The 15,035-nt window shown below is 48.7% G+C and overlaps 1 protein-coding gene across 4 annotated transcripts; it reads left to right on the top strand.

Annotated features, from left to right (window-relative positions):
* Positions 1-2,475: 2,475 nt before the first annotated feature.
* DDA1 (DET1 and DDB1 associated 1) lies at positions 2,476-10,533 on the top strand. 4 transcript variants are annotated; one of them, XM_025196364.1, is made up of 7 exons: positions 2,477-2,524; positions 2,898-3,032; positions 4,888-4,963; positions 6,452-6,532; positions 7,041-7,092; positions 7,472-7,533; positions 8,288-10,533. In XM_025196364.1, exons 2-7 carry the CDS (start codon positions 2,920-2,922, stop codon positions 8,396-8,398), a joined length of 495 nt encoding a protein of 164 aa, XP_025052149.1. In that variant the 5' UTR covers positions 2,477-2,524; positions 2,898-2,919; the 3' UTR covers positions 8,399-10,533. The 4 variants fall into 4 exon arrangements, with proteins under 4 accessions (XP_006017477.2, XP_025052149.1, XP_025052152.1 ...); XM_025196365.1 differs by having other exon boundaries at positions 2,507-2,556; XM_006017415.3 differs by lacking the exon at positions 2,898-3,032 and having other exon boundaries at positions 2,476-2,524.
* The last annotated feature ends 4,502 nt before the right edge of the window (positions 10,534-15,035 follow it).

Genomic DNA, 15,035 nt, shown 5'->3' with positions numbered 1-15,035 from the left:
GGCGGCCCCCGGGGGCCGAGGCCTGCTCCCTCAGGGGCGGCGGCCTCCCCCCTCGCCTCCCCTCCCCGCGCTGCTCGGGCTGGGCCCAGGGGACCGGGCTGGGGGGCCGCTTCCTCCCTCGCTCCCCTCCCCCCCTCGTTTCTTTCTTCCCTTCCCTTCATCCTTTTATTTTAATCACCGTCTGTCTTTATTACTGTCCCCCGTAGCGGTGTCGTCACCATCATGCTCCCTCAGGGGCGGCGGCCTCCCCCCTCGCCTCCCCTCCCCGCGCTGCTCGGGCTGGGCCCAGGGGACCGGGCTGGGGGGCCGCTTCCTCCCTCGCTCCCCTCCCCCCCTCGTTTCTTTCTTCCCTTCCCTTCATCCTTTTATTTTAATCACCGTCTGTCTTTATTACTGTCCCCCGTAGCGGTGTCGTCACCATCATTAGTGTTATCATCACTAATATTCCAGCGATCATCATCATTACTGTCACCATGATTATTATGACTATCATTGTCATCATTATTATCATTCCTGTCGCGATCATTACCGTCGTCACGATTATTATCACCATTCTCATTACCGCTGTCGTGATTATTATCATTACTGTCCTCATTATCACGATTATCATTACTTATCATGGTTATTATTATCAATACTATCATCACTATTTGTTGTTGTTATTATTATTATTATTATGAGGATTATTACTATCATCATTATTATTATTATTATTATCATTACTATCATCACCATCAGTTATTATTACTATCATTATTATTATTATTATTATTATCATTACTATTATTATTATGAGGATGATTACTATCCTCATTATTATGATTATTATCATTGCTATCGTGATGATGATTATGATTATTAAGATAACAAGCCAGGTGGTGGAGCGCAGCGGCACGGTGCCGGAGGTTTTTCAAGCCAGCGTTTCCCCCCCACGCCCTCCTTTTCTGCATCGCCCCCAATTTTTGCCCCGGTCGGGGTCCGTGTTGCGCGGCGCTCAGCGGGAGTCGCAGGCGTTGGGGCCGCGCCGGCGCCCGCTCGAGGGGCAGGGGTCGGCCGGGGCCCCATCGCGAGGACGGCCGTTCGCCCGGTTTGATAGAGGACCGCCTGGCTTTGCGATGCGGATCCGGACGCCGTTCTGTCGGACGGGTGGAAGAGGGAAGGCGTCCGGTTTCGTATCAAACGGATGGGGCGGCAGAAAACCGGGCGAACGGCCACCTTGCACGTCGCCCCAGCAAGATAAACATCCAAGGCACCCAGCTTGCGCTCCTGGGGAGTCTGCTTCAGACTCTGGAGACTCGGGCGGTCGAGACGTTTTCCCTCATGTCCGGTTTAAAACGGTCTTCCAGCAGTTTGTGACCGTTGGACCTTGTCTTCTGGAGCAGTGCCCTGGTGAGCAGACGCCCCCCCGGTTCTTTACACCACAGGTTTTGAGGTGTAAAGACCAGAGCTGGGTGAAGCGTGGGCGCACCACGGGTTTATAAAGGGGCATCGTGATCCTCCGAGACAGTGTTATTATATGGATTTCTATCCTGCCCCATCCAGGAAGGCCGAGAGCGGCCAGCAAATCATTCCTCCAGCACGTCCCACGTGATGTATATGAGAACGACCCGACACTTTCCGAGCTAGCCCACATCTCTTGAAGTCAACGCAGGGCGATTCGTTTCTGTGGGTCCAGGAAAGAGAGAACGGCCTGGCTGCAGTAAATGCAGGGCGATTCTCTTTCCTGGACCCATAGAAACGAATACTGGCCTGGGTGTATCTTTATGGCCCGCGAAGCTTTCTAGGTACATATGGAGCTTTGCTCCAGAAGAGATTGGGAAATGATTTGGATTTAAATTTAAAAAAACCCAACAACGCAGGGTTCATTTCAGTGTGTCTCGTCCAGTTTTGAATGTCTGGGCTCGTGGGGCTTCCACCAGTTCCTCCAAGGAGTCTATTCCAGGATTTTGGAGACTTCGACTGAGCTACCCTGATGGCGAAATTCAAACTTGTGTGGACAAGGTTATCGCCATCGTGATCTCCAGTCCCTTAAGTTAAAAAGAATTTGCAGCTAGGCTTGTGGCGTCATTGCAGGTCGGTTGAACAGTCAGAGGTAGAGCTCTGTAGGTTTTTTAGTACTGCTTTTGTTTTCCTGCTCGTATCTCTAATTATGATCAATGCCTAGTAAAGGCTTCCAGTGAGGCTGAAGCTGAATCATTCAAATAATTCCTGGTGTAGGAAAGAGAGGGTTGTGGCTAGTAACCAGGGAAACTCAAGCCTTTCTTTGCCTGTTCCCTTTGGAGCTAAGGTGTTGTGGTGCTGCCGTGTGGGTGCAAACAAGCGAGGTTCCTGTAGTTCTCTTTGGTCCGATGCAAGGCTGATGTTTGTCTTGCTTTTGTCATTGAAATGGGAAAGGCTGGACTGATACTGGTGGAGTCCACTGACACTTTGAAAAGCACTTTTACATCATAAAATTATTTTCCTGTATCTCATTTATCTTTAGATATATATCTAGAGAGTGGCTTCAGTCCTGTGTTGGCTTCTGGTAAGCTGAGATGCCCAAACGTGGGGACAATTGTACGTATTTTAGGAGGCACCAAGAAACACATCGCCCAGAAAGTAAATAACCGGGTGTTTTGCCGTCCCCTCTCTTCTGTGGGGGAGACGGCTTTTGGAAAATCTTCAATCACTACTTATTTGCAGTCCGTCAAAACGGGGTTCTGACTGCGATCTCTGGAGAGGGGGCTTCACTGTTTAAATGACCTTTTCATGTTGGTGACAGAACACAGAGTTTGACGGGGCACTTGGCAGAGTAAAGAAATATTAGCTTTCAGTCCCCTGGTAAACTGCGCAGCTGCCATGGACTGATTGCACAGTTCTTCACTTGGTGCCTCGAGGAAACAGAGCCTTGTTTTAAGTCCTTACAGCTCCTGTCGAGGGATGCAGCATCGCTTTGTAGTGCTGGAGGAGGAGAGAACCCAAGCTGTAAACATTGCCGCATCTGACCCTTCTACAGACCAAGTCACCTTGCTCTCTGCTTACACAGTCTTACTGTAGGTCTCATCAGGAGCAAAACCCCAGTTCTTTCTGCTTTCTGTAGAAGTTAGCTGAAGTGCCTTGTCTTGACCTGAACTCTTGCTAATTCAGGTCTCTGTGTGTGGCATTTATACTTTTGTAATATTCTTTGACAGCAGTGCCTTTGGGTTCAGCATGATTAGATACCTCCCAGAAAGTAGGGCATCCTCAGGTAGTTTTTAAACTAGCTGGGGGTTATTTGCAGCAGCCTCTAGTCATTGCAAGTGATTCCTTCTCTGTCAGGTGCCTTGCAGGACAACTGTTTGGAGAAAAGCTCTTCTAAAAGGAGATCTTTCAGCGTGCTCTAAGGATGTCGAGATGCAGGCTTGCTCAACGTTTCCTGCAGAAACACATTGTACAATAACAGAATCTTTTCTGGGAACACAGTGACCCAGGCTATCACAAAGCAAAATGCTGGCTGTGTCACCTGGGATATATCCATTGAGTCAAGAAGGTGCAGTAAGGGGAGAGAGAGTTACTGAAAAACAAGTGTATTTTTGCTCCTTCCATGCTTTGAAACTGCGGATGAGCTGGGGCTTAGTAGAGAGCAGCTGAAGTGGCTAGGTCAGTGTAGTTGTGCAAAAGGTCTGGCATTTGAGTGCTGCGAGAGACTGAAGAAAGTGCATTTGGTTTGCGTTGTAGTGGGGCATTAGCAAAGTTCATCTGAAATAGGAGGATAAATACAACCGGCGTGGATCAGAAATCCTAGTTACACACTTGTGCTGAATCCTGAATGAGTGTATGATGCCTGGATGTTCAGTTATGGTCGCACCAGAAGGACCTGGCTCTTTCTCAGTTTTGAAGCTTTCGGATAGCATGTCTCCCCCGAGCCCAGTGCCGACAATAGGGGGATATAGAAGAAAGTACAAAGAATAGCCTATGGGGGGAGGTGCACCTGATATAGCATGGTGGTGAATAGCAGAATCTGGATGAAAGCTTATTTCTGTTGCATTGGAGCCTGAAGCCCCAAACTTGGCTTGTGGCTCTGAGTTAGGGTTTGCACAGACAAGCAAGAAATGGTCCCTGTCCTTGATAGAGATTTCTGTCGAGGCAGATGATGCACGCATGGGTATTGTCCCCATTTTAGAGATGCACAAGAGAGATTTGCAATTCGTGTGTGATTTATACAGGGAGCCTGTGATACACCTGGTAGCCAAGACCCAATCTCACGAGTCCTAAATCTGGTCCTGTAACCCCTAAAAGCTTGACTGCAAAGGGGGCTGAAACCGGAAAACAAAATCATTGACTTAAAAAGCAAGGACGGAGTAAAAAAATAATGTTTTTCATCGCAGGCTGCTGCTTTGAATAAGCTGCCACAGTAACCAACAGGAAAATAATTGCTCCCATTAAAAGAGGTTTTTCGGTTTTTGTTTTTAATTTCCTGCGAGGTCGCGGCATTTCAGCAGGGCTCTGCCTTCCCGCTGTTGCATGTGACACTCAGGTTGAATAACTGCTCATTAGACGCTCTGCGTCTTGCTGTTAAACAAGTAATGCAGCGCCGGGATCGTGCGCCCCAGCCCCAGCGCTGCCTTTCCGTTACGTGTGTGTAGTGCCTGGACCTTTGACTGGGGCCCCTGTGCACTGTCTGCTCGGTGACATGGGTAAGGAAGGGGGTTAAACTGCTCCCACTCCTTCCCCACACCCATGCTTTGCTGTCCCTGTTATCTTCCCTTCTTGTTTTGGGTTTGTGGTAGGGCTCATGCCCCCCCCCCAGACAGAGACCCCAGCATGCAAACCACCGTGTAAGCACATCGCTGAAAGCCCACCCTTGCCCCAAGGAGCATACTTACTGCCTTTTTTGCATTATTTGCCCCTTTGTTTCCTCGTTCTTAGGAAGGATAAAGGTCACTGGGAATCCTTTCGCTATAGACACATCATGAATGAGAGTGGTTCTGGATCTGGGCCAACGGTGGGTTGACTAACAGACCTCCCCCCTTCTGTTTCTAGATCACCCCCCTTCTCCCTGCATCAGTTTAGCTTGCTTAGCTGCAGCACACCTCCTGTCTTCTGCTGGTAGCGTTGGTGGGATGCTTCCCATGAGGCGCTGCCATTGTTGGCCATGGTAAACCTGGCAGAGAACAGTGAAGGACGGACCAGCCAGCGCCCACCCAAGAACTTGGCGGTCCTTTGTCGTGCAGCTCACCACTAAGTTACTGATCCTGTTGCCACTGCCTGCCCCAGGTGTCTTAGTCTGCACGGGCTGGGGAGCGAGTCAGGCACGCTGCCATCACGGTTCGTATGTGACCCTGCACATCCAGCGGTCAGACTGATAGTGCATCCCAAGCTAGGTCCAGAGGGAGCAGCTCTAACCACTAGCACAGCTGCCCTGACGTACAGCACGGTGACTCGCAGGGGTACGTTGCAGTAAACTCCAGGCCGTGACGTCTGCTGGAGGAGTTTGTAGCCATCTTAATTCGAAGCCCATTTGAACAAACCAACCCCCTTGTGGTTACTAACATCTCAGGAGGAAAACTGCTATTCCTTGAGGTTTTTCCCTCTTTTTTTTCCGCCAGACACCTGTAGCCCATCAAATTGTCAGAGTTTGGTGTGCATGGTGGCCCGTGGGACTTAGTAGATAGCTGGCTGCTTGCCACAGGATGGGCAAGCTAACAGTCTGCCATTTGTTCCCTTTGATCTGCTGAGTACACAATGCAGCAGTAGGGTTTCTTTGTGTACTTTGTCTCTAACCCAAACTCAAAAGCAGAAGGTCAGGTCCAAGCTGACCCACAACTTCAACAGACCCAAATTTGCAGAGGCCATCCCCTGATTTCTTTCTTTTCGTTTCACTGAAACCTTCCCCTGCATCATGTGCAGTGCAGCGCTGTGCTAGCGTGCGAGAGCCAGGGTGGAGCAGCCGGCAGTTGAAAGTGAAAGTGGCCGGCCTGCTCTCAGCCTTCAGGCTGAAATACAAAAAAAAAACCCACACAGCGTTCATAGCAAAAATCTCCGACTAATTCTCAAGCTTTGATTAATACGTTAACCTCGCAAAGGACGCTTGTTTTCTTTAAATCAGTCGCATTAAAACCTTTCAGGAAGCAAGTTCCAGTAAGTTCACCGACAGACTTAATTTTACAAACAGAACCTTACGGCATAGCTGCAGGCAACGGGGTTGTTAAAAATCCTCCTCTATGAAAATGGCAGTAGATCGGTGCAAAGCCTTTACCGGAGAGCCATAAAGGTGCTTAGGTGCGGGCAATTTAGATAATGAGACCAGTGGGTAGGACACTAGACTTGTTTCCGTAGTTCAGCAGATATTCATTCTCCAGATCCAACATTTGACCTGGTAGCTGTTACCAACCTTACCCACCTGTGCTGCTCCTCTGAGCTCATCTGGTTCATCTGCTGTATAATTCTTTATTTAATGCAGTAACCAATGCTGTCTTCTGTCTCCTTGTAGGCTGATTTTTTGAAAGGATTACCTGTCTACAACAAAAGCAACTTCAGTAGATTTCATGCAGACTCTGTATGTAAAGCGTCGGTGAGTAGCGTATACGTTCAGTCTCCTGGATGCTTCAGAAGATGGGTCTTTGCATCGCAATCATAAAGAGCTCCAGAGGAGGCTGCGGTTGAGATGGTTTTTAATTGAGCTGTACTTCCCTTAAAATAAGCGACCAGTGATGTCCTTATGAGTTGGGATTGCTTATCAGAATCCCAGGGGAGGAGACCTCCCCAGACAGCCTGCCTTTCTGAAGTATGTTGGCGTTCTGGTGCATTTCCTTCCCATATTTTACCTTTTTAGTTTAGTGATGTGGAGCCCCGTGCGGAAATGAGACCTCTATTCCATGCAAATTAATAAACCTTGCACCTACGTGCTATAACATAACGGGGCAGTCATCTGCAATGTGCAGCTTTATTGTGTTTTTCCTTTAAATGAACCTGCTGTCATCAGCGGGCCTTCTCAGAGCTTTTACCTCTCCTTGGAGTGTGGGCTGGAGGGGGTTTTTTCATTGTTATTTTGTTGTGTAATTGTTCTGATTCTCCTACAGAATAGAAGACCGTCAGTATACCTTCCCACGAGGGAATATCCTTCTGAACAAAGTGAGTGTGTGCCCCTCTTACGTGTGAGGTTTCTAGTGATGTGGACTGCAACGTTGTTCTGAGTTTTAGCATGGAAAATCCAGCATGCACTTAATCTCATTTGAATGTTTTTAACCTCAGATCTCTGCTTTCTGGGTAGGGGTTTGATTTAAGTAGCTCCAAAGAGATTAAAGGTGCTCATCTTGTTACCAGTGATGCATATTTTTCTCTGTCCTTATTGAATGATTATTGTAATTTTTTGGTATGAAAAGCCAGTGGTCGTGTGTGCGCCCTTTTGAGAAGGGGGATGACTTGTACATGAAATGAAGTCTTGTTCACTGGGCAGTTTTCAGTGGTGCCTCAGAAGTGCCTTCAGAGGGTTTCTCTCTTTCTTTGACAGTCATAGTAACAGAAAAGACGAACATACTTTTGCGTTATTTACATCAGCAATGGGACAAAAAGGTACGGACCTGCTTTTTTCCATGTAAACCTTTGTCTCTGGTTTCAGACCGGGGGGCTTTGTCTTGCGTGCTTCCCATCGGTGTGGCCACTAGGGGTTGCAGTTAATCGCGACAAGCACTTTGATCCAATCCTTGCTTGCTTCGCTGGAAGAGAAACGGGGTCACAAGGCCCCTGCTTGCTGTAGGCCTGCTGTTTTCAGTACGTGCATGAGCAGAAAGCAAGCTGGCCCAGCCCTCCTGTGCATTAATCTAGAACTCAAGAGATCTGCATCCCTGCTTCTCCACAGGCTTCCTGCCTGACTCTGTTAGTCCCTGAGCTTTTAAGGATGGGACTAAAAGCCCTTCCCCACCTTGTGCTGGTGGTGTGAGAAGCATGAGAGAGGTTTGAGGAACTTCAGAGACTGGATCAAAGCAATGGGAGAGAACAAGGATCTTATTAGTGTTTCCAAAACACTTGATATCCCCAAACTAAAAGAGGCAAAGGCTGAAGGTTTGCCTGCCAGCATCGCCGCCAGGGTAGGAGAGCAGTCTGCAAGGAAAATCCTATGTATAAACAGCTCAGCATTGGGCAAAACATGGTAGCATTCACCAGCTAGTTCCCACAGAGCAGCATTCTCCCCCCACCCCCTCTCCCCAAAGAGCTTTAAGATCTGCGCGTACAGGAATGTATCACCCGACACTTGAAATGTCGTCACCTCCGCAGCAGATCGGGGTGGTGGATTTTGCTGATGTGACTTTCTCTTTGCTTCAAACAGAATGCAGCAAAGAAAAGAGATCAAGAGCAAGTGGAAATAGAAGGTGAGAATTCGGCGCCTCCCCGGAAAATCGCTCGGACAGACAGCCAGGATATGAATGAGGACACTTAAACTCTTGCTTGCTCCTCTCCTCCTTTTGCAGGCGCTTCCTGTTTTGTCTCAAAATGTGTAAATTTCTGTCCCTTCCCCACCCCCCCACCCCCACTATGCAGCCCAAACCACTTCTGACTTCATAGGAGCCAATGTATTTATTTTTTTTTCCCCCTCCAGTTTTTATTTATGCCGTGAACCTTATGGGGCAGTGGTGGAGCAAGTCAACAAGCGATGTAGTGTAACTTCCCTTGATCCTTTTTAAAAAACATCCTGTCACTTCTGGGTTTTGTGCTACCTGTTGCTTAACTAACCCAGTCTAGCCATGGAAGCCTGGATAGGAGACATGGGTTTACAGCAGAACCCTTCAGTGGCATAGGCTTTCTGCTCCATGTACACATCGCTATGACAGAGGCTAACTTTACAGTCTAGCAGCGATCGGAGGGGGGGGCTTTGTCTCCCTCCCAAATGTAACTTCCAAAATGGGCACCATACTAGAAATCATGGGGTTATTTGGGATTATACTGATCTTATCAAATGTGTTCTCACCTTGATATAACCATTGTATCCCTTTTGGCCTGTCCTGTGAAGGCCGCAGCCTGTGTTCAGCCCGCGTACGTTATCACATGCATCAGTGATCATGGAGAGTACAAGTGAAAGATGTGTTACTTGTGTTGCTCTTGAAATATAAGTCCTTTCGTCTCAGAAGGACTTGGTATGTGCAACTTCTCCATTGGAATAAAAAGGATGCTTTTATCCTACGCTGAGTATTTGATCGGCAGTGTGTGTTAGACGACGACAGATGGGATGAGTTGGGTAAGCCTGCCTTTGACTGCTGCCGGGGTGCATAAGCCAGCTCTTTGTCCTCAAGTCACACATCGCATTGGGAACAGCTTGGCTCTTTCCTCTTTCTCCACTGTTATCTCTGAAAAATGGTACCTTATTGTGTGTGCCCTGGAGTGTCTGTATGTCTGGAGCAGAATCCAAGACCCCTGGATGCAAAGTAGCTGACCAAAAATGTGAGCTTCCATGGTCTGTATTCAAGACCAACTCTATTTCTTTTGGACAATGACAGCTCAGTGCCTGTCACCTGTAACCCTTTACTGACTCTTCAGTAGAAGCCAAATGCAGAAACCCTCAAGACGCCTAGATGAAATCAAAGTTCAGAGGGAGTTAAAAGAACCGGCTGATAACAGGGGTGTCGCTCACTATTGACTGTCCAGTATGGTGTAATCGGAGGAGCTGATCTGACATTGTGTTGGGTTTAAATCTAGGTTGTTGCATTTAATTGCTCTTCCCCTGCTCTCCGCTCATCCACAACTCCTGAATGAACTGAGTCCAGGAACAGTACGCCTGCGTAAGATGAATTCTATAAGGGGCTTGAGCCGTGTCTGACTGTAGTGGTTAAACTCAGATGAAAACTTGAGGATGGGGGCCATGCCATGCCCTTGACTGCAGCATCCCCATGAGACCGGTGGAAAGGATGTGTCCAGGGGGAAAAAAAGACTATGAGAATGAAATGGTGTGGCTGACAGCTTTATCGTACGGGACAGGACTTTGTGAAGAGCAGGGCACAGCTCATTTCTTACTGCAACCATTTTTAAGTGTATATAAGGCACAAGCTTCTGATACATTGTGTGAATTTAACCTTTTTTTTTTTAAGTTAACACTGTTGAGTAGCTTAGACTTCAAATTGTACCTGCCTTCAACATTGTTTTGCTGTGGCAGCACCCCTCCAGATCACCCGAACTTTGGGTAAAAATACCACCTGTGTTGGGGAGGTAAAAAATACTTTTCCTTCTCCATGTGATCTGCTGGCGCTCCCGTTCTTTTCCCAGAGCCATGCTGCCAAAAAGATGCAGCGTGTGAAATGCAAGAAATAAGCAAAAAATGCCATGTCCACATCTACTTTTACTAGGATGCATTAAAAGGATCATAATTCTAAAAGAAGAAGTCGGGGATATAGCTGACGATAAAGTGTGTCCATCCTGTGTTTTTAGCTTAATTTGAGGATCTCGGCCTCAAGACTGATGTTTGTACAGTGCTTTGAAGTCATAAAATGCTGTATACTTCCTGATCACTGCAGAGAGATTTGAGCTTTGCTGACTTCCCTGCTAGACAAGAGCGACGCACTATTAAAGAGAGATGGCAGTTCACCCTGTTGTTAATGCCCTTTCTTCCCTTTGGTGGTAATGTGTCCTTGCTGGAAGGGGAGCCTTTGAAATCGTGACAGATGAGGCGTTACTTTCTAGTTGTCGGAATCTCAGTAAATCATACGGAAAGTTTTTTGTTTTATTTTATTTTTTTCAGTTGACAAAGGAAAAAAGCTTCCCTCGATTCCCTGAGAGCAGAACTGAAACAGCGGGGAGAAACCCAAGCACGCTATAAACCCCTGAGCATCCATTTAATCAGGCCTTACTTTGCTTCTGAAGCCGGCTGGGCTTCCTAATGTTCGCAGGCAGGTGTCTTTGCAGCCTGTTGAACGGTTTGATAGTCTTGCTCAGCTGCCAAAGGGATCCAGTCTGAATTGAAAGTACCATCCACTTGCCACGCTGCTAATGGCTCTGAAATGCCATCCTCAAGCTGCTGCGCTTGCAGCACGCCTTTAGTGCTATTAAATGTGTGGTCAGCGTATCAGGTTGGGACTCTGCATGTGAGAACCTACCCGTCTATTAAAAAGAGCCCGTGGACCTTTTCCAACATAGTTTGTACATGTAGATCCTCTAGTTTCTTAGTCTCTTGTCACAAAGTGACTGGGATTTTGCGCCCCTTCGGGGTGTTTTGTACATGTCTTTGCAGTGGTATTTGTATTGTTTTTCATAGCAGTGTGTATCGCAAGTGTATAAAAGCAGTAGGAGCTTGGCAGGTCGGAGTAGACGGCCTGGGGTGACCGCAGCAGGAGTGCAGCTCTTGTGCCGAGAGGAGGCAAAGTCCTAGGAAGAGGCCACCCCAACGTGGTGTCTTGCTAGCTGGCGTCAGCCTCCACTGCAAGACAGGCCGCCCACGTCCTAATAAGCAGCGAAGCTTGTGCTATCCCTGTTTAGTAACCACTGGACACAGCTAGGTGTGCTCTGGATAAACTTAATTTATTTTCTTTGGAGGCATTGCCTTTTTTATTGTAGAAACTGGATGTAGTCGGTGTGCCTATAAGATTAGTGACCAATGTGCAGGCAAAACCAAAGAGGGCTAACGAGCTAACCCCACACATGGCATGTTGACTCCAGAGGAGCATGTGGGTGGCTTTTCCTCTCTCCTGCTGCACAAACGCATCGAAAATCAGGGGGAGTTTTATTTTTTAAACCGCCAATGGCTGTTGGTGCAAGCAGCCTCATCTGATCAGCGAAGGCCCCATTCAGCTCTGTTTGCTTTGGTGTTTGATTCTTGAAACCAGCCAGGTTGCTTTATTCTGGCGAAGCTTATTCAGCCCAGTAACGGTAGCACATTCAGCATCGCAGCCGGCTCCTGGTGCAAACACGGGGAAGCGCAGGAGAATGCCACAGACAGCCAAGGTAGCCGGTATCATTCACGCGCCCCGACAGCGCTGCGTCAAACCAGACTGCCGTGGAGATCTGTGGCATGGCCGCAGCCTTTCAGGAGGGGACAGGGGAGTGAGGGAGAAGCAACCCCCAAAACCACCATTTGAGGCTACGGTGGGACTAGAAACAGGCCTCGGCTTACAGAGCTCCAGCTACGGTAGTATGTAGGAAGTAGTACTTTAAATACTTCTGAAGCCCGATGGCTGATTCCTAAAGAACTGTTTTTACAAGGGACTTGAGCCTTGTCTTATTAACACATTTCTAACATGGCCCGTGTCCCACTGTAGACACAGCGCTGTCGAAGAACAGGAGCGGGTCCCGTAGGTTGCGCTGCGCCGTACCAGGCTCGGGGGCTACTCCCGGTTCCCTGACCCTGCTGGGGCAGGCGTCTTGTAGGCTAGGCCTTAAGTATCGACCAAAAGCCTGCACACGCGTGCAGAGCCAGTTGCTCGGTGCATTTGTGGCTTGCCCTTCCAAACACTGCTCGAGGGTGGTTTGCCACAGCTGGCTTTGCCAAGGATGGGGCCACAGATGCCAAGCTCCCCAACACGCCCAGCATTCGGGTGACGGGCAGGGGATTTGCTCCAGGCTACTGAACCAAGGTGGCGGCTGCAGGGTTTCGAAGAGCCATAATCTTGTTGGCTGGTCTTCCTCCAGCCCTCACGACCGGTGCCTTACGTAGCGATTCCCTGGTTAGCACTTGGACTGTTTGCTCGGTGGAGCCAGGATTCAGCGGCAGGCCGGGGAAATAAAACCGCTAACCTGTCCTTGGAGTAGCTCGGCTAACCTCGGAGGCGTCTCGAGTGAGCACCTTGCCTTCAGGGCTGAGTGGTGAAGGCCTCTGCTGGGGTCACAAGCAGAGTTAGTTACCTCTTAGCACTTTTCCACTGCTGTCCCACTGATATGACTTTCTTTTGCTGCTTGGAACATACTTTAGTCCTTAGTGTTGCGTGTCTGCTTATGCCATGATCTCTTGTTCCCTGGGTTAACGATTGACAGCTGCAGGGAGCTGTGCCTCCCGGGCGTCTCGTCCTCTCTGCAGCCTAGGCTGCACCGGGGAACCGCAGCGTGCAGGGCGGCTGGACGTCAGCCATCGCAGCCTCTTTTGCAGTAAGGGTCTTTTCCTGGCCAAAGCGTGTTCTCGGCCCTCGCCCCGTCCCCCATCGTGGCCAGCAAAAGGACTCGTTTTGTGGCACTTCCATTCAGACCGGTGCCATCCAGGTGATTCTGGTGATGGGAAAATACTTAGTGATTTTTAGGGAGCCCCGAGAAATTGAGCTTCTTACGAGCAAGTTCACCGTGCACCCTGTAACTTGGGAATGGCTTATGGGTAGGAGAGATCCAAAGGTAGGACGGGCAAGCTTTAGCTGAATTCAGAGAAGAGATGAACTGCTGGCGGAGGTGGCTGGCTGCGTCGATTGACTGGCGAGAGAAGCCTGCATCTCCCCAGGCCTGGGCTGAATCCTGTTCCCATCTCAATAGCAAATGGAGTTTTATGCATGTCCTCAGCTTTCCTGTACCTACCGGCATGCTCCCTTGGCTGAGAAATGAATGCCCAGGTTGCAAGAGCCAAAGCATTAGGAGGACAAAGCTGCCTTAATAATGAGCTGTGCGCACTGGGGAGATGAATCAGCACCGTCCTTGGATATAGTTACTGCTTCGGCTTCCTCGCCTTCGCAGGGGAACCCAAATCATCTTGCTGGGAGCTTAGCCAAGTCTTTTCATTGCTACCAGGACCAGAAACGCTGCATCGGTCCCTGGTCCCTGTCGCTGTTCTGCGCGTAGCAGGGGCTGTAACTTCTTGTAGGATCTTAGTCAACATTAAGAAAATGCTTTTTTCATTGTGGGGAACAATATCGAACAACGCAGTTAGTCAGCTGTTCTTTCTGGCTTGGATAAGTAGTGTGTGTGCACGTGTGCGTGTGAATATTTTTATTCCTGAGCGGCTAATATTTACTAGCATCGTATTTATTTCGACACACTTGCGTAGCGGGAGGAAGAAGACAAGAGGAAGCTATTTCCCTGGCTAGCCCCATGCTTTGTTCCTTAACGGTGTCTGTCTGGGGTTGTGGAAAAGTCCAGATGAAAATGGCCAAGGACTAGTCGATTATATGATTGGGGGGCTGGACCCGATGGTCTTGCGAGGTCCCTTCCAGCCCCTGGCAGTCTTTATCAAGTGACGTGAAGCGGCGGTCGGCAGTGCTCCGTTGCCTTGTATCCCTGTGCGAGATGCAGGCACAGCTGGACCGGACTGCCGGATACGTGTTTCTTCCTGCTTAGCGGTGCAAAGTGTATTGTTACGGCTTTACCAGGCTTTTTATTAGGACTAATCTGCGTAAGACTAGGTCAGTCGCATGTGACAGCTGAATGTCTGGGACCGGGCCTTATCTCTCTAGCCATCCCAAATCACTTCTCTGTCTGGTCCAGCCTGGGTGGAGTACAAAATCCCAGGATTTCTTTCCGCCATTCCCTGTGTGTGCCGAGGGGCCCGCGGTACCGACAACGTCTCCTCCTGTTTCTGTACAAGGATGTTCCTTCTCGACCTTTCCCGTAGTCTTTGGAAAAGCTCCTTGTCCGTGGCGGGGGGTGGGCTGCGTTCTCGAGGGTCACTGTAAATACACTGTCCTCGACAAATGTCACGGCTGTTGGATTTTAGCATTTATTTTTAAACTCCTGTTTGATACGGTGTATAATAAATTTGCAGAATTTAGAGGACTAGAGCTCTCTCTTTCTTTGCCTTCCTTACGAGCGTGAGGGAGTTGCTAACGTGACTGGAGAAGCCGGTGCAGGGGGTACGGGCTGGCCATGCATTAAACCCCGTAACTTGATCGCCAGGGATCCTGGTTTTCTCCAATTTTAAAAAATCCCCAAGTTTTGGTTTAAAACAAGTAAGGCCAAATCCACATTTCCCCGCAATTTAAATGAAACACCACTAACGTATGATCTATACATTAGCGGTGTTTCATTTTAATCATGGACAAATGTGGATTTGGGCTTGCTTTTTTTAAAAAACGGGTTTTTTCTTTTAAATTGGCGAAAAGCAGGATCCCTGTTAGTCATGCATCTGAGCAGGGGGCAGAATAACAGGGATCCAACGAGCACGGCTCTTCTGCCCGGCTCAC

This window comes from Alligator sinensis, unplaced genomic scaffold, assembly GCF_000455745.1.
Source record: "Alligator sinensis unplaced genomic scaffold, ASM45574v1 scaffold1295_1, whole genome shotgun sequence".
Classification (NCBI taxonomy): domain Eukaryota; kingdom Metazoa; phylum Chordata; order Crocodylia; family Alligatoridae; genus Alligator; species Alligator sinensis.
Note: the sequence above shows the minus strand (reverse complement) of the source record. Positions and strands in the feature narration are given on the sequence as shown.